Below are 20,491 nucleotides of genomic sequence, written 5' to 3' on the forward strand. Positions count from 1 at the left end.
AAGGAAACCATTAAAGGCAAAAAGTTTACCTGAATGAGGTATACAGAAAAGAGCAAAGATTCTGGGAAACAAATGTAAGTTTACAATAAAGCAAGCAAAGAAGAAGAATTGGATGAGCAGATGTCTTAATTTTTTAGCAAAGCAATAAGCATCTCCCCAAATGTATCAGGAAACCAGCCAAGTAGACAGTTGGGCTGTTGGATGCCAAAGTAGTGGAATTACTGCTTACAAAAGACATGGAGATGAAAGAGAAACTTTATGTATTCTTTGTGTTGATTTTCACTGCAGAACAAGTGAGAAAAATCTTCATACTAGGACTACTGTTTTCAGGAAAGGTGTCTGAAGAATTGAATCAAACTGAGGTGACAAGAAATGAAGCTCTAGCAGGCAAATGAAAAACAGCAAGTCTCTGGGTCTGGGTAACATATACCTAAGGATTATTAAGGAATTCCAGTGGGCAGTTGTTGATCTTCTTACCAGTGTATGAAACATCGCTAAAATTGGTCTCCACAGCACAAAACTGTAAGCTATTAGTGAGGATCCAGGAAATTACAGCCCAGTCAGCCTAACTTCTGTACCAGGTAAATTAGCAGAAACTGTTATTAAAGACAGAATTATTAAACACACAGAGGAACAAAGTCTGCCAAGAGAAATCAGCATGGCTTTTGCAAAGGAAATTTGCCTCATCAACTTTATGGACTTTTTTGAGACGACCAGTAAGTATGTGGATAAGAGTGATTTGAAAGACATTCTATACTTGAACATCTGTTATGTCTTGACAAAGGAACCTCATCAAAGACTGAGTAGACTTACATATCATGGGACAAGAGGACAGGCCTTCTTATGGATTAAAAAACCGGTTAAATTACAGGAAGCAGAGTGGGAATAAACAGACAGTTCTCACAATGGAGGGTAGTGAGCAGTAGAGTCTCAATTCAGCACTGGGGCTATTTAATTTGTTCATAACTGATCTTTAATTGAGGGTGAACAGTATACTGGCCAGTTTTGCAAATCCTATCAAATTATTCAGGATGGAATTTGGGGGTACCCAATGGCATTGATGGACAAAAGGAAATACTTTACTAAACAATTAATTGCAGAATTCACTGCCAGTGGACTTAGTGATTGCCACTAACACAGACAACTTTAAAAGCGGATTAGAGGATTCACAGAGGACTGGACCATCAACAACTACTAGACATGCTGACTGAAGGAAACCTCCACATCAAAACAGTAAAATCTATACAAACTAGTGCATCCGGAGGGCTGCTATGTGAAACAGGATGTTTAACTAGATGTACCATTGGTCTAATCCAGCAGGACTCTTCTTATGGCATAGTTTGAGCCACAACTGAAGTTAATGGAGAAGACAATTATCACTTCTGTCACAGAGCTTAGAATCTGAAGGTCTGGAGTAGGGGTATGTGATTTGGCTCACGAATATTGAATATATAACCAAAAACACATATTCTAAATTATTCGGGCATATCTGGATTTATCTGGCATATTTGGATATTCGGATAAACTGCTATTTACATTACTGAATTATCCTAATATATTCAGAAATATCTAGGAATCTCATTTTAAAGGTTGTAGCAGCTTGCCATTGCCAGATCTGCTGCCTTGGTATTACTAGATTGCTAGGTTGGATGCTGGGATTCTCTAGTTTGATGTTAGTTCTTTTTATAAAATTTTTTTATTGGATTAGAAATTATGTAAATATTCAATACAATCGTTTCCCTTTAAATACTTTCAATTCTAACCCCCTCCCTTCCCCCCTTTTATTGACTTCCAACAGTTTTCCAACCCCTTATCTATCTTTTTTCTTACTCATATCAAACTTACTTTATACTATTAAACCTACACTTTCATTCTCTTCTAAGCTTATATATTATATTATAACACAGTGCTACCCTTATTCCCTTCCCCTTTTACCTTATAAGACTAGCTATTACATTCCTAGCATATATTCTTTAATAATATAACATTTTATCCATTTACTATTCTCTTACTTAATCGCCCTATTCTCGTCAATATGGGTCAACCAATTTGACCCGTACTCCACATACTTCTAAATGCTTCTATGACACTGTATACATTCAATATAAATCAATCAATTTAACTTATATTCTATATGTTACTATATACTTCTTTCCCTTTTCCACATTTCTTATATTCAATCTATTTAAAATATAATTTATCTATTATACGGTTATCTGCCAGAAATATATTTAGTTAAGTTATATCCTTATAATTCTTATAATAACACCTCTATTATTTAATACTATATTTGGTAATCAAATAAAATAATTGCTTAGAACTTCTTGTTTAAATTCCCTCCCCCCGGTAAAGTCACTTCTCTCCTCTTTTATTGTATTTCAGTAATTTTCAAACTGCCACAGTTCTCCTCCCACCTCCCATTTTTTCCCCAGATATTGTTTCAGCTTCTCCCAATCCATGTTAAACTGTCCTGGATCGAGATCTCTCAGTTTCCTTGTCATTTTGTCCATTTCCGCCATGTACAGCAATTTATAAATCCAGTCCTCAATAGTTGGCACTTCTTGTACTTTCCATTTTTGCGCATATAAAAGTCTGGCCGCTGTTGTCATATAAAATAACAATGTCCTATATTGTGCTGGAATATCTTCCATTCCCAAGCTCAGTAGCAGCAGTTCTGGGTTCTTATTAACTTGAAATTGTAAAATCTCACTTATTACTTCTATTATTTTTCCCCAGTACTGCTTAGCTACCTCACAAGTCCACCACATGTGATACAAAGATCCTTCATGCTTTTTACATTTCCAGCATTTATTAGACATATTCGCATTCCCTAGCGCAATTTTCTTTGGTGTCAAATACCAACAATAGATCATTTTGTAGACATTCTTTTTAATATTGGTGCATGTTGTAATCTTCAACGTATTTTTCCACAGGTATTCCCACGCCTCCATTGTTATCTCTTTATTAAAATTTTTTGCCCACTTCACCATTTGAACTTTAACTGTCTCATCTTCTGTAAACCATTTTAACAACACTTTGTAAGTCTTAGAGATTTCCTTTTTATCCTCTTGCAAAATTACCTCCTCTAATTCCGAATTCTCCATTCTTATCCCTCCCTTCACACAGTCTGAATTATAAAGATCTCTAATCTGTCCATATTGAAACCAGTCATAACTTGGAGACAACTCCTCCTGCGTCTTAATTCTTAGTTTAGAAAATTCTGTTCGTGTTATCTCCTTATACGTTAAACACTGTTGTTCGTTATCGACAGTTCTCGGATCTAATACTTCATATGGAACCACCCAGGAAGGGATTCCATCCGGTAGGTAATTTTTATACTTCTTCCAAATTGTAAAGAGGCTTCTCCGAATATAATGGTGTAAAAACATAGAATCTGCTTTTACTTTGTCATACCACAAATATGCGTGCCATCCGAATATTTTTTTGTATCCCTCTAAGGCCAGTTGTTTGCGGTTTTTCAACTTCATCCAGTCTTTCAACCACACTAAGCAAATTGCATCATGGTAAAGTCTTAAGTTGGGCAGCTGCATTCCACCTCTCTCCTTTGAATCCTGCAATACTTTCATTTTCACTCGAGGCTTCTTGCCTGCCCAAACAAAATCTGATATTTTCCTCTGCCATTTTTCAAACTGCTTAGAGTCCCGAATAATTGGTATTGTTTGTAACAGAAACATCACTCTTGGCAACACATTCATCTTAACTACTGCAATTCTTCCCAACCATGACAAATTCAGTCTATTCCATTTAATCAAATCTCGCTCTATCTGAGTCCACAGTTTCTCATAGTTATTCTTGAATAGATCTATGTTCTTTGCAGTCAATTCAATTCCCAGATATTTCACCTTATTTGTTACTTCACAGTCTGTTATCTCTGTTAATTGCTGTTGTTTTTGTTTAGTCATATTTTTACATAATATCTTTAACTTCTTTTTATTTACATAGAATCCTGCCAAATCTCCAAACTCCTTAATTTTCTCTATTACCTTTGGCATATTCTCAATTGGGTCTTCCACAATTAACATTTTGTCATCCGCAAATGCTCTGACCTTATAGGAAAACTCTTTTATTTTTATTCCACGGATTGCATCGTCTTCTCGAATCTGTATCATCAATATCTCCAGAACCAAAATAAACAACAGTGGAGACAACGGGCAACCTTGTCTTGTACCTTTGCCTATAATCAATTTCTTAGTCACCTCGTCATTCACCACGATTGCTGCACTCTGGTCCCTGTAAATTTCTTTCACTGCTCTTATTAATCTTTCCCCCATTTGTAGCTGTTCCATAGTGGCAAACATAAAGTCCCAGTTCAAATTATCAAATGCCTTTTCAGCATCCACGAAGAAAAATCCAACCTCCTTGTCACAACGCTTGTCATAGTATTCAATAGCATTTATAACTGTCCTCAAATTGTCTTTGATTTGTCTATTTGGTAAAAAACCAGCTTGTTCCTCCGCAATAAATTCGGACATCCATCCCTTTACTCTTTCCGCCAATATTTTCACAAAAATTTTATAGTCATTATTCAGTAACGAAATAGGTCTGTAATTTTTAACATTAGTCGAGTCTTGTCCCTCTTTAGGGATCAATGATATGTTAGCTTCTCTCCAAGTATCTGGAGTCCTTTGGTCCTTCAAAACTCCATTGATCACTTCTTTTAAGAATGGCACCAGTTCATTAACCATTACCTTATAAAATTTAGCTGTTAATCCATCAGGTCCTGGCGCCTTTCCCAAATTTGTTGACTATATTGCCTTTCTTAACTCTTCTTCCGTCACTTCACTATTCAGTTTATCTCTCCATCCTTCCGAAATTACTGGGAGTTTCATTTTCTCCAAATATCTTGCTATTGAGTCTTTCTTCACTTCTTTTTTATTATACAACTTTGCATAAAATTTATAAAAAGCTCTGCTGATAGCAGTCTGTTCCAGGAGTACTTTGTTATCGTCACATATTTTATTTATTGTCCTCTTCTCCTTTCTCTTCTTCAATTGCCACGCCAAATATTTCCCAGGTTTATTTGCACCCTCAAACGACTTTTGATTCATTCTCTTAAGGTTCCATTCCAGTTCTTTATTGTTCATTGCCGTCAACTGCTCTTGAAGGATTCTAAAATCCTGATATATCTTCTTTTTCCCTGGTCTTTTCTTTAATTGTATCTCTTTGGCTTTTATTTTCTCCATAATCTCCTGTCTCTTCTCTTCTCTTTTTTTCCTGGCTCTTCCATTTAAGTCCATTAATATGCCTCTGATCACTGCCTTATAAGTATCCCATACCTTATTGGTTGGTACTTCTCCGTTCATGTTGTGCTGTATGAAGAACTTAGTCTCCCTTCTCAACGTCTCCATATTTTCTCCCTCTTGTAACAGATCCTCATTTATTCTCCATCCTCTCCTTTTAGTTCTTTTTCCGAACCTCCACATAATTGGGTTGTGATCTGAGCCTACCATAGGCATTATTTCCACATCCTTAGTCCAAAGCGCTAAGTCCTTTGAGGCCCAGATCATATCAATTCGTGATAACGTAGAATGTCTCGCCGAGAAAAACGTATATTGTCTGCATTTAGGGTTCTGTCTTCTCCATACATCCTCCAAAGTTTCTTGTTGCATTAATACAAAAAAAGTCTTTGGTAGTAATCCTCTTTTCTTTTGTACAGTTGCTGATTTCTTGTCCTGATCCAAATTAGTAACTCCATTAAAATCCCCAGCAAGAATTATCTGGTCATAAGAAAGTTCATCCAATTGCTTCCTCAAGTCCTCAAAGAAGCTTTCTTTTGCTCCATTAGGTGCGTAGATTCCAATCACCAACACTTTCTTTAAATTCCATATACATTCCACTGCTAAAAATCTGGCTTCCGCATCTCTCAGCGCTAATTTTGGCTGTAGCTCCTCTTTTATATACAGTACCACTCCCTTTTTTTTCTTTGTTGAGGCCGCTACAAAGTCATTACCCAATTTGTTCAATTTTAAATATTTTACATCCTGCTTTCTAATATGGGTTTCTTGTAAACACACAATATCACATTTTTGTTTTAATAGCCAGTGGAAAATGTTTTTTCTCTTATTAGGTGAGTTAAGTCCATTCACATTCCAAGATAAAACTTTACACTCTATATTCATGGCCTTATTGTTGGTAAGTCCTTTTCATTATCCCTAATGAACTTTTCCATTTCTAGTTCAGATCTAATGCGCTTTTTCACTCCACCAAATTCAAAGGACATTCCTTCAGGCATTTCCCATCTATACCTTATTTTCATGTCCTTCAGAATCTGGACTAAAGTTTTGTATTTTTTCCGGTCTAGCAGCACCAATCTAGGTAACTCCTTCATGATAATAACCGTCTTGCCATCAACCTCCAATGGATCTTGAAATTGCTTGTTCACAATCATTTCTCTTATATTTCTAGTCGTGAACTGCACAATCACGTCTCTTGGTAATTTCCTCTGGGTCGCAAACCTTGAATTTATTCTATACACCACATCTAGGATAGCCACAGTTTCCTCCTCCTCCTTCCCCAGGTACTCCGCCAACACCTCAGTGATCTGTTCTTGGGCCGTCTTTCCTTCCACTTCCAGCAAGCCACGAAACCTCAGCTGCTTCTCCATGTGTTTACTGTCCGCAACTGCCATTCTACCCCTCATCACCCTCATCTCAGTTCGTTGTGTGTCTGCTAGAGTCTCTACCGCATTTTCTACTACATTAACTCTTTGTTGTGTCGCTTGCAAGTCATTTTGTATCGTTTCCATACCTTTTTTCACTTCTGCCAGTTCATTCTGAAGTGTCTCTTTAAACTCTTTCACCAACTCGGGTATCATGTCCTTAAGTTCCTTAATCCCTTCTGAGAGTTTTTTGTCCAAGTTCTCTATCGCCGCTTGCCACTCTTTTTTCGACATCGTGGGGCTTGCTTTGCCTCGCTCCCACGAGTCCGCTCGCTTCCTTAGCTCCGTGGCGTTTAACTTAATATTCTCTTAGTTTAAATGTCCCGGTCTTGTTCCAAAAAAGTCAATTAAAGAGTCCAAAATGTCGGGCGTCTTTTCTCTATGGTTCCTCTATGGCTATTCCCCTTTATTTGTAATCCAATATGGCCTACTTCCTCTTCCGCTGAAGCCGCGACTCTTCCCCTTTCAAAAATGGCGATTCCCTTCTTCCTGTAGTCCAGAAAGGGCCGCTCCTCTCCAGCAACTCTATCACTGTTACGTACTTCCTGTTTCCCGGCCTCTCACAGCAATTCTCGCGATGGTATAACTTTCTCACAGCCCGCTATCTCTTTGTTACCACAGGTATGTAAAACAATTGTCCAATTTCCTTAATAACTTCGTTTTACTTAGTCCTTTTTTAAATACAGTTCTTGCCGGAACTTCCCCTCCTTATAATCAATCTGTTGCAGTTTTCCAATCTACTTTAATGTTTCTTTACTTTGAATAATCTGTCCCGTTTCAAGAGATAGTGATCTTTACCTTCTTAAACGCTTCCACGGGTTGTAATCACTGTTTCAATCTCCAATTCCCTTCAATTCTTCTTACCCCTGTTGAAGCTTGGGCATGTAGGTCTTATGCCAACCGCATTGGCTCCGGAGCTACTGCAGAGATCTTGGCAAAACCTGTCTTCGGGTGGGACCTCAAGGGACGGGAGAGAGTCTGTTGCGCAGGACCCCCCCTCACCCGAGATCAATGCGCCCTGAGGTTCTTGAGCGTACTAAGCCTGCTCTCCGCCTGAGAGCAGTTGGCTGCGGGCAGTTTCGGCCCCTCCAGCCCTCAAAACAGCAGTCCGGACAGCTCAGCTTTAAGAGCTGCGTTAGACCTCCATGGATCCCAAACCGGAAGTCTAGTTTGATGTTAGTTCTGTTGAGCTTGCAACAGTGTCCCTTGCTTCAGTTTGGTTCTGCTAGGATTCCCTGGTTTGACATTGGTTCTGTTGGACTTTGCTGGTTCAGCTTGCACTGGGACTGGCTTTTGGCCAGGGGTTGCGCCTATGTATTTGGTTAAGGTTTCTTTGCCCTAGAAAGCCTTGAGAATTTTTCCCCATAGGAAACAACGGAGAGTGGCTGGGGGGACCTTGTTCAGGGGCCCTTAGAACAGGACTCCTGAGTCCAACCTTCTTGAAACTGGGGGCGGGGGGGGGATGGACAGTAAGGACCCAGGTCCCTGTAATTTTGGTGGAGCTTGATGGATAGAAAAGTGAAGAAAATCTTTCCCACAGTTAAAAAAAATGACAGTACAGTCACAACTGTAAATGGTAAAAATTCCATATACAGAGATGATGAAAAACTATAAGTCTTTGTTTTCTAGTAAGTTCCTGAAAGACAGTATAAAAATACACTGGTGACTGAACCAATTGATTCTTGTGGTTACTCACATATTCAACTGAGTTCCCATTACCTAAATTCTAAGGCTTGGGTTTTTTGTTTAAAATAGAATTGAAGCAGAAGCTCAGAACAACTACATATTTATGTATATCTCGAAATTGATTCTCTGCTACATATCGATTCAACAGCAATGGTGCTGGGAGACATTTCTGACCAAATGGGACCACAAGGGCTATGGAATTTTATTACATTGTTACCAAATAATACTTGAGATTCACAAGTTTCTTCACGAGTGTCCAAGGTCTTGCGTAAGCTCAATCATATTCTTGACTTTTCTTATAATACTACCCTCCATGCCATATCACAAATAGCATCTGAAAGGCCTGTTAGTTTTAAAAAAGTGGCTTCCTAAGTGGTATGGAAACCTTCTGGTCATGAGAAGCAGAAGCCCAACCTTCTCTTGGACATGATACATTAGCAGAGCAATTCTTTGGAACCTAGCCAATGAGTTATTTGTGGTAGGTGGGAAGATTCACTCCATATATACTATAATGTTATATTATACTGCTATAAAACAGTATTAATACAATACTTTTATTCTAAGAGACAGCTTAAATACTACTTTATGGGAATAAGATTTTACGCTCATGGGGGGAAGGACTGCCCAAAATGCTTGGTTTTCTTTTTTCCAATGTACACAGTATAATATTATTCCCACTGTTTATCCAACATAAAATACCTTACCTAAAAACATTAGAATACAAGTTATTAACTGCTAACTCTTTATAAGAAATAATTCAACTATTTCTCAACTGCAAAGTGGATGACAATCAACACTGTTCAAGGAATTAGGTCATCGCTGTCCTCATTCTACAGACAGAGTGAAGTTAACGGTTTGCCCAAAGACAAGGTGAAATTTGAATCCTAGACTCCCAGACTCAAGTCTCCATCTGAAGAACCACACTGGCTGAAAAACTAAAGCCACTGGGAAAAAAACCGTAGGGTTTTAAAATTACCAGTTACCTGCATCTCCTCTTTTGTGAAACTAGCCGCTTCATCACCTAATTCATGTAGATACATACAGTCTGGTTTTGGACACTGCATATTTTTCAGAAAGTAACTGCAGTATTTTGTGGTACCTAGAGATGCCTGGTAAAAAAAAACAAAAGCATCAATAATTATAAAGGATAGCAAATTACAAATTACAGAAATGAACCCACTTTAATAGCTGTCTTAAGTTCATCTCTGAGATCAGTGACATATACTGAATTTGCACTTATTTTAAGTTACATGCAATCCATACATGTTACAGTTACTATAAATTTTATTCCTAAATTGTAATAAGAACACTGTTTTTATATTCCTGTAAATATTTGCAAAACATACATAAACCGATACTACCTTAAGTGTTCTTCCATCTACCACCACGTTATTGACACACTGTATGGCTCTGAGTGCATCTTCTGAGCGGATGTAGGTTACATATGCACTTGCACTTGGACCCTGGAATTTAGAGTAAAAGAAGCAAGCCTTTTTTTTACTTACAGGACTGTCAACTGCATATGTACAGAACTTCACAACATTCTAAATCACATTACAGGTTATTGTTCTTGTTATTATTTAATTATAGCTCACCCTCCTCGCAAGTGGGCTCAGGGTGGGTTACAACAGTGTCAAATGAAGATTTTTAAGGTTGCCAAATGAAGATTTTAAAAAATTATTTATTTATCCTGCCTTTGAATAGATTCGCACCCTACCCCTAGGAGGCATGCAAAAGATAAAATACTATGGATTCTGCTTCAGAACCCAGTTCTACTGATAAAGGATTTCTTGCAAAACATATGTTGGGCTATTTCACCCTGACCAAATCTCCCAAAGATGAGGGAAGGAGGAAAATCAAATGGGAAGGAGCTAAGGAGGTGGCCTGCTCAGGGCAGCAAGCTCCTGTTATCAGCTTGTTGCCCTGAGCAGGAAGGAGACAAGTAAAGGCCTGCTTAAGAGCAAGCAGAGACAGTATATTGGGCATGGCTAGGAAGCAGCAGATCAAAGACAGGGGAAAGGGGGGGAGTCCCAGAAGAAGGAGCTCCATGGAACTCTTGTCATAGAATGAACCATAAGCATAAAAGGAAGAGAAAGAGACAATGCATAATAGGAGCAACAAGTAACCTGCCTTAGAAATGAGGCTTACAAAGGCTTACAACAACTTTTACTTGAATGCTTTACACTGAATGTGCTCTAGTTGTACAATGTAGTTTCTTTTATTGATGGGTATTTTGGGTTGTAGAACATGTAGAAGAGAGTCTACGAACCCAGAAGAGTGAAACAAAACATCATCACAATATTAACTAGAACTCTTTTGTGCAAGTATGTTAACACTGAGTTGCCTACTTTCCAATGTAAATTACACACCAGCACTTATCTCTTGCTTAGGATTTGGAAAGCATCACTATCTCACCTGTGAGCCTGCATACGATGTGCTATTGTTGATGACAACTTTGTGTATTTTACCAAATTTCCCAAAATATTCAGGCCTTTTCAAAACCTGGATGGCAAAACAATTAACACAATATTAACAAGCTTCTCAGATGGAAATCACTTTATTATGTAAGAACTACTTAATTAAAACTAATGGTTTGGAATGATATTTAACTGAAGCTAATGAAGATACAGTTCTACTGCTACTATAAAAGAGAGATGGCTCTTGTCTTGATCAATTTAAGCAGACAGTACCTTGAATCCCATTACAAAATTTCTGCTAATGTTTATAGAGTCCCCCCTCCCACTACAGACCTTCACCACCACCACCACTACCCTTAAGCTGTTTCTAGAGCTTCCCTGCCCCCAAGAGAGACACTTTGGGGAGCGCTGTAGGAAACAGCAAAAAGGTGAAGAAGTCCTATTCTGCTGATGGAAGTGCTTTCCCTTAGCAGAGATTTACTGTAAGATTTACTTCTCCACTACCCTCTGTCAGCAAGGAAAGGAGATGGGTGAATACTTCAACACTACTCCTTACCAACATTACCTATATTTAGAGACAAATACAGTACTTCTTTCTTCTAAATCTGGCAATAAGTGCTTGCAGCAGCATTTACACGGACAAGAAGATCCACAGCCACTTGCTCCATAAGAAACAACATGTGACTATCCATACAAACTCGGTGCATGAACAAGATGCTCCGCAGAAATCAATTCAGTTGATGAAGCAGTGCTAGAAATGCACAAGTAAGCCAAAGCTGAAGCAAACGCAAATGCTGAATGATTGGAAACAGAAGAACCAATCACCACCTGACTTTATTTGACAACTGGGAGAACTAAAGCAAAGTTCAAATTCAGGTGAGACCACATTTGCTGTATATAAAGAGGAGGATTCCAATAGCTACTTACCTCTGGATCTGCTAGGCGCTGGGATAACCCTACTACAAAGACAAGATTCTTCTGTACAACCCGTACACTGGCCAGGTGTTTACGATTCTCTGATATCTTCTGTTTCCTCTCATTTTGCTTCTGTTTCTTTTCATTTTTTATCCTTTGCAGTTCTTCTTGAGAGAGTGGTTTGTACACTGCTGGGTCTTCTGGATATGGCTAGAAAAAAATTAAAACCTGATAAATTTCTAAGATGCAGATACGGAATTACGTCAATGCTGATTTCATTTCATTGGTACAGGAACACCATTTTTCTACCATGAAAAATGAAAGTCCTCGTTAACACCTTTAATCATTTTATATTTCCTCCAATAACTCCCTAATACCAAAATCATGTATATCTACGCACCTCAGTTGGAAGCTACATTCTCTCATATGCATTGCAATTACACCGTTTTCTAGTGTTCATTACTATCCCGCTCAGTAAACCATTTGCACATATTATAGAACCCCTGCCCATTTTAGCTAATGTTTTTTACGACTGGTGTAATGCCACATGTAATGCCACTGAACAATATACACAGATATTTTCAAAGAAACATAAACAAGAGGAGCAGGTCCCTATACTTCTTGAGTGCCTCTTTAGCCCTAAATTCATGCCAGTAAGAGCATTTAGACTTCACTGTCACCCTTCGCTATGTCCACTTTCCTGCAACTGTGAAGTTCAAATGAAGGTAAGTAATGGTATGCAAGCTGCCATTATTACTCATCTTTCCCCTGTAGAAGCTTCAGTACATTTCCAGAGAGTCCAAAGTATCTGTAGATCATAGTTTAAAAACTGCTTGTCATAAGCCATTAGCTATAAGCCTCTTACTGAAGTTGGTACCTAAAATAAGTTGTAGGAGGGTAGACACACAAAGCACAAATGAAAGCTTCTAGGGCAAAGATGGCATGCTGTAACAATATCAATGCCGCCACCTTAAATGAGCCTTAAAACAGCAAGTTTAAGGATAACTATGACAATTTCCAAGAAAGGGTCTTTTACAGCATTTCCTTCATGTATTATCAACAGAGGACTATGACCATTTTAGAAGACACAGAAGGCTCATTTGGTATTGTTACATTAAACTGCCAGTTGCTTTCATTATTATTGCAGAAGCTTCATAGCCAACTGAAGACATAGCTAACATGGCTTCAAGAATTCTACAGTTTGAATACTCCCTCTTCCCATACAGCAAAATCATTATTTCCGGTTTAAAGTAAACCCAGGTTTGCCATTACTCTTACCCTAAAACCAGGGTCCTAAACTGGGAGCAAACCATTGTTTGGAATCATAATCTGCAGGACAAGCACAAACCTTATTTCACTGATTTGGCTGTAATGACTAAATATGGTCTGCAACAAACCTGAAAACAATGATGTCAACATGCAAGGGGCAGGGGTGCAGCATGTGTGAGCCCAAGGAATGCCCCAAGTTCATTCTTGTAGTGGTAAATCTCAATTTGTTGTTAGAACAAGTTCTTCTAATGCTAAACAAACAAGTTTGTCAGACTCCACTGTGGGGGCATTGGAGCGTTTACAGCACCCTCACCTCCTCTCTTCCCTGTTGTGCTACTGATTCCTCGCTCTCCCTCCCTCCTGCACTCCACCCAGCTCCACAAACTACTTCCTCCCTGGCCTGCACAGATGTCCTGCTTCTACAGGGGACACACTGGGGAACTGCCCACCTCTGCAACTCCCCTGGTGACATTGGAGGAGGAAAGTCCAGGGGGAGGGGTTCCCATGTCCCTGGACAAAGTTCTTTACCTTCTCTTGTACTGTATACCAATGCAAAATTTAGGGGGGTTGATTTTAAATTCAGCACAAGCCTAAATGCCTGTAACAGCTTATAATTGCTTCAGACATCCCTATTGCTGACATAACAGATGTGGTCAACAGGGATATGATAAGGCATACAGCTACCATGGCATCCTCCCATACGCACTGTGACAGAAACTGCTATATTTGATATGTCTCGGGAGTGTCCCTTAGAGCATCTGGAATCTTGAAGCCCTAGGGTTTACATCAGAATAACCTCTTCATTTCCATTACACATTTGGCCATCTTGCCAAACTTAGTCTTTTATAGACAAAGGGCCAACCAGTTTGGGTCACATTCAGTATTACGGAAGTTTAGAGTCATTAACAGATAGTGTGTGGGATTTCTGATAATTTTCTAATTGGTAACAGTAACCTCTAACAGAGACAGGGGCTTTGCACTGGATTGGCTAAATAAGCTAGTCAATCTTACAGAGGAAGCTGGCTTAGGTCAGATTCTATTACCAATATCTGAGAATTTTGGACCTTTTTGTCTCCATTTGGAACAGCATGAAATCTGATGGCCCCAAGAACGATAAGCACAGGATAAGGACTTGTCCATCATCTTCGTACTGCAAGGACTATGTACATGCTTTGAGGACTCTGCTACAGTCTAAGTAATGTACTCTAAGATGAGTTAGATCAAAGATAATACTTTTTATTTGAAAGTCTGTGTACAGTGATAATGTATGTTCTTCCCTGTGTTGTGGTTGTCTCTTTTTTCAATTCCCTTTGGACTTGTATTAGACTTTAAAAAATACATTTTAGATTTTGTCTAGTACAGTGTATTTCTCTGGGATATTCCTCACAGTCTCCAAAAGGCCCCTGGAATTCCCTTCCAGCTTTATGATTCTACAATTCTTCACTACATGCCAGACTGCATGGGTGCAACATAGTTTGCTACAAAGTACTTTCCAAGGTTTACACCCAGTTACTTCTTATTGGTCTAGGACTGCACTACAAGGAAGACTTCTTAGGTCAATCTAGATCTTTTCCAGAAGTCCCTGAGTGGCGGCAGCCATTACCAGGTCCTTTTCTAAGGAACCCTTAGTCTAAGGATGGCCTCATCTTATGGAATGGCCTACTTGAGGTCAGGAAAACTCCCACTCCTCAAGATTTCTGCAAACTATGGAAAACAATTATTCAGGAAGGCTTTTTTACCTCAGGTAATACCACTGTGATGTAAGAAATAGCTCAGAGAGCTGCCTTGGTAAAGGGACCAGGACTGTGGTCTACTGGATATTGTCTTTTGATGTGGTCTACTGGGTATTGTTTTTTGATGTAGATATGCTCCTACTGGGTAGTTTCCACATTGTTAAAGATGTCATGTTTAATTACATGCTTTGTTTCAGTCATGTTTCATCTCTGTTTGAATTTATGCTGTTTTTCAAATTTCAACAATCTATTCCCTATTGTATTTGTTCAGTGAATGTCTTATCTGCTGATCTTATTGATTTGCATTGTGTATTCCACCTTGGGTCCCATTAAAAAAGGCAGACTATAAATAAATAAGGAAAAGGCACCCACCACTACACCCTCCAACCATCACATGTATGCTGTCTTCTTTAACAGCATTTTAACACCTGAACAGAGAACAAGTGCCGTAAACGCAGCCTATCTGCCCATGTTAATCAGTAATGCAAAGGCAAATGAGTCACATACATAAGACTGGAATTCAAAGAGACAGCTTGGACCATGATATGGAGGAAGTGCCATACAGTTCTACCCTCATATCAGAACAGGCACTTGATATGGTTTCAGTGAAGCAGGATAACTGCTGTTTGCTGAAGCACATGCAGAGGACACAGACAACTAGAACAGGGCTAGCCAAACCAAATTTATATAGTACGTTTCCATACTGTTTTTCCTTACTGCTCAAATAGTTCATGTCCAAACTATGTTTGTTTGAATATATGTACTGCCATTTCCAATGTGGTCTAGCATGATGACCTTAATATCATGCAATGTAGCATTAAATCTTCTTTGCATTCTTCCTTTTAACTACTTCTGGTGGATGATAAATATCCCACTTTAGGAAGGTCAATGAGTTCAAACAACTAAGGCGTAAGAAGAGCTCAAAAACAAATGCCCCAGTATACTACTTCATAAGTATTCATAACACAGTTTAATAGCAAGCCTCCCACAGATGACAGAAAAATTAAAGAGAAAGTTTCTTTGAGATTACACGAGTTAAAGGGGATGTTATGCCTCAATAGCAGAACACATGCTTTGCACACAGGGAGTTCCATGGTCAACTGCTGGAAACTTTGACTACAAGATCTCAGGTGGGTAGTACTGGGAAAGCTGTCTTGGTGCCCGAGACCCTGGAGAGCCCATCAGAGTAGACAACACTAAATGGACTAAAGGTCTGACTCAGTATGAGATGGCTTTATTATATTTTTTAAATGTATATTATACTACTGCATATTTATGCACCAAGTTATTTTAACCAGCTGTTTATAAAGCCAGACACAGTGGAGCAACTCCAGAATGGCTGGCATCACTTAAAATGACCTAACCATGCAGGCAGAGCCAATTGAACAAGTCCTGTCTACGGAGGGGACCCTTACCTCTCAACAGTGGTGCTTTGCTCAGTGAATGATTATATTGTATTTTCACTTCCAATATGTAATCCCCCTTGGATCTCAGTGAAAAAGGGGGGACGATAAATTAAATAACAACAACAATAATCCAAAAAAAAGGTTCACAATTGGTCCACCCTAGGTTTGTCAACTCCAGCTTTTGAAATCCCTGGAGATTTCCTGGAGGGGCCTGGGAAGGGTAGAGGGAAAGGCCTCAGCAGGATAGAATGCCACAGAGTTCACCCTCCAAAGAAGCCATTTTCTTCAGGGGACTGATCTCTGCCACCTGGTGACCAGTTATAATTCCGGGAGATCTCCAGACCCCACCTGGAGGATAAATTAAGGTATAATCACCGATCAGAATATCCAGATTTATAAATAAGCAATATAGCTGTACTAGTGTATAACGTGACATAGTGCATACATAAATATATAGCTACACTTAATAGTTCATACAATATCTGATATACAGCTAATAAATACAACCATTATAGTCAAAAATTCAAATTGCCTATAATACAAAAATCAGCCATGTAGTAACAGAGTCAAGTCTGTTCCTTTAAGAATTCTCTATTTCTTTTTGGTGCCGATTAGGAAAATGGAGCCTTCAGATTAGGTAAGAAGCAACCATACAGTCTATGTAAATAATACTGTGCTGTTTTTCTCTTTTCGGCTGGACCAAAATTAAGGTAAGTGGCAACCATATGGTTTTCGTAAAGAATTAATGCTGTGCTGTATTTCTCTTTTTCAGATGGACCAAGATAGAGGGGGTGCGGCTGGAAACCACACCTCTCTAGTCCAACAGGGGGCCAGCTATTTAGACCACTTGTTTAATCGAACACTTCTTCAGGGGCTTCAAAATAGATCCACAATCCTTCTCTGTCTGAAATAATAAAGCTATCTACTTAAAAACTTCTTCTGGTGCTTAATTAGTTATATAATATAGCCAAACTCAGGCACGCTTACCAGACTTCACAAGATGAAATTTACATGAATGCCAAGGTCCAGGCACCACAAGACACGGCTGCGTGTCTCTCCCTGCAAAACAATAATCTTATACACTAGTGGCCAAAACTGTAGAAACCTTTTGGAAAAAGTGTATTTTTGAGGTTTGATGGCTCATAACACCACTTTTTTTTTAAAGTAGTACCATAAAATTATATATCAATGGAAAGATAATTTAATCAAGAATGTAATGCAGTAACTTTTATGAAGGAATTTTTTTTAGAACAGTAGTTATAAAGAAAATTGAAACACACAGAAAAAATGAGTTATACAACAATTCTCACCATGTCAGTTAATACTTAGTTGGGTAACCTTTCCTTTTAATTATGGCCTTACGCCTTCCCATGGAGTGAACCAAGTTTTTTAGTTCTGCAGCTGTTATAATGTGAAACCACAATTGAGTTATTGCTTCCATTAACTGCGTTTTATTGCTGGGTTGCTTCTCACTAACCAGTTTCTTTAGTTGGCTCCATAAATTTTCGATGGGGTTAAGGTCTGGGCTATTCCCAGGCCATTCCAACAGTGGAATATGATTATCTTGAAACCACTTTTTGCACACAGCAGCAACATGACATGGAGCTGAATCTTGGAAAAGATCACGTGCGGAAGGCTTCAGTTTGGGCTCAAGTATTTCATATATGTATTTTTGGGCATTTATATTGCCATTTAGCATGCAAATTCTGCCCACACCTTTTGATGTCATACAACCCCATATCATAACACTAACTGGGTGTTTCAAGGTAGGTGTAATGCAATCAGGATGCAAATCTTCTCCGATTCTTCTTCTCACGTATTTTATGCCATCACTACCAAACAGGGAGATTTTGGTCTCATCACTCCAAATAACACTGTCCCATTGTTCTGCTGTCCAGTTAACATGGGTTTTAGCCCAGTTTAATCTTTTCAACCTTTGTTTGAGAGGTAACAATGGGTTTTTTTTGTGGAATTCTAGCATTAAGACCAAATTCCTCGAGTCTGCGCCAAACAGTCCTTGCACTCAACTTCACATTGAATTGCGCCATTTTGTTCTGTATACACCCCTATTATTTTCTTCTGTCACCTACGCTCAGTCTCTCAATTCTTCTATCATCCCTTGCTTGTGTGAACCTTTTCCTTCCTTTACAAGTCTGGTTTTGTAGTGACTGAGTTGCCTTATACCTCTTCAAAAATTTAGAAATGCCACCTTTAGTAAAGTTTTCACCAATTTTTCTTCTAATTTTTTCATAACTGTAGCCTTGTTCACTTAATAGTACTATTTTACATCGCTTTCTGGGTGACCAGTCAACTCTTTGTGCCATTTCTTTCATTGTATTACGTTGAATGGCTACATTCAAATGAAGGAAAGCTACTTCATATCAACCTAAGCAAGTTGTGCTTCCTTTTCCTGGTTATTTGGCTATAACATTTGATAGGATATAGATAATTGAACAAACTTTGTTGCATTACATTCTTGATTAAATTATCTTTCCATTGATATATAATTTTATGGTATTACTCCAAAAAAAGGCAGTGTTATGAGCCATCAAACCTCAAAAACGCACTTTTTCCTAAAGGTTTCCATAATTTTGGCCACTAGTGTAGCTCTTCAACAATTACAACTGGTGCTGCAGTTAAAGGAACAGGATTCTCAATAATATATATCAGACGTCAGCTGGATTTACAGACAAAGAGAAATCTTACAGGAAGCAAGACCAATTTAATTCATTATTTAAACCTGTTGGATATAAGCTTTCAAGACAGTGTATCCAGTATGCTTCCTTTTGGAGGAGTTCCCTTTGGATCCCCCAAGGGGACCCCTTTCCAGCTACATATAGCACACTCACCTTCCTTTTCATGATATTTCACAAAATGCTCAATAAGGGGTGCCTCCACATTCCTTGTCCTAATTTGGGGCATACGTTCCAATATGTGGACTCGAAAAGGGGGTGGTGCTGCCTACATACACAAGGTGGCACCCACATATTATTAAATATACCATCCCTGCGGTTTAACATGCAGGGATGTCAAACTGCAGGACCTTGACAATGTTGCACATGAAGGCCACGGCCAAACCCGACAATGTCCACATCTGAAGTGCCCAGTTGGTAATGTAGACATGTCGTGGTCAGTCCTCTGATCTGAATGACCTATAAGGTCTTTCAAACTATGGGTATGTTTAAACCCCATTGAGGGCGGTAGCTCACATTCCTCAATTTCCTTTATTAAGGGTCAATGTTTATGTACTATCCTCTTAATATTGTGGGCCAAGGGTGTATATTCCAGTGCCCATTTGATGTTAACCTCCTCTCTTTTACTCCTGATATTAAACAAGTCCCTTCGTAGCACTGCATCAGCCCTCCTTTGTACTGATGTCAAAATGTGTTCGGGATACCCTTTCACTGTAAAAACCCTGTGCGTAACGCCCTTTTCTCATTGGTAAGCTGTCGGTTCTGTGGAATTCCTCCTGAGCCTCAAGAACTGCCCCCCATGACTGGGTCATTTGAATGTCATCCTTGCTGTATGGAAACTACTCATGAAAAAGCTCCCAGAGCCAGAGTATCATTTCATTTCATTAGATTTACTTATTTAAATGCCTTTTCAATTTGCTGTACCAGACATGGAACCTTAAGGATTAAAGCATCTGACAAAGTAGACATATGGAACAGAAGAAACTGAAATATATAAACAAGAAGAAAAGGAAGTTATTGCTGAAGTAATACAATTCATCAAGTATTGATCAAGTATTTATCAGTGACAGTGTGCAACTTGAATATTAGGCAGTGACCGTGCAATGAGTTTTTCTTAAGTGTATTATGCTGCTGCACAGTGAAGTCCCAGCAGAAAGCTAGCAAAGAGTATTTGGCAATGAACCCTGAAGAATAATAGTAATTCCAGCTGCAGATAGTTTATGAATGTTTCTACCACAGTAAGGTTCTTTAAGGCCACAAAATACTCTGGCTTCATTCTGACTGAGCTGCTGAATTCCGTGGACTCCCATACTTCCTTTCTCTCCTTTTCTCTCTTGCACACATCCAGTTTTGATGAAATAAAATGTAGTTTGTTGTCTTGTTCACAAATGCAGATGCAAAGCACAGTTTAATCCGACTCTTCTCTACATTGCTGTCTCTGTGATTAGGCAACCACAAGGAATAATACTATTCAAACGAAAGCTGTTACAGGAATGTTCTTCTTTCTACTGAGTGTTAGGGCTTTACTTCTAGTCTGTACTTGTTTCTGTTTAGTACAGGTCTGTCTCTTTTCTAATTCAGACTTCATAACAATGAGTAGAAACTGGTGAAATCATCCACAAACTCTAATTTGAAATCAGAGTTATGTACAAACCAAAAAACTCTTGCTTGTCTGCACTCAGGTATAACTAAT

General features: G+C 38.8%; 1 protein-coding gene across 7 annotated transcripts in view; it reads right to left on the reverse strand.

The window, feature by feature from the left end:
• Positions 1-20,491, reverse strand: part of CNOT4 (CCR4-NOT transcription complex subunit 4) — a 107,006-nt gene that overhangs the window by 45,379 nt on the left and 41,136 nt on the right. For all 7 annotated transcript variants that reach the window (XM_054989091.1, XM_054989093.1, XM_054989088.1 and 4 more), the window contains exons 3-6: positions 11,710-11,907; positions 10,781-10,867; positions 9,727-9,828; positions 9,349-9,474 (exon numbers count right to left, since the gene is read on the reverse strand). In XM_054989091.1, the coding sequence (XP_054845066.1) occupies positions 9,349-9,474; positions 9,727-9,828; positions 10,781-10,867; positions 11,710-11,907 (513 nt within the window). The remainder of the gene's footprint in view (positions 1-9,348; positions 9,475-9,726; positions 9,829-10,780; positions 10,868-11,709; positions 11,908-20,491) is intronic.

Source organism: Eublepharis macularius, chromosome 9 (assembly GCF_028583425.1).
Source record: "Eublepharis macularius isolate TG4126 chromosome 9, MPM_Emac_v1.0, whole genome shotgun sequence".
NCBI lineage: Eukaryota > Metazoa > Chordata > Lepidosauria > Squamata > Eublepharidae > Eublepharis > Eublepharis macularius.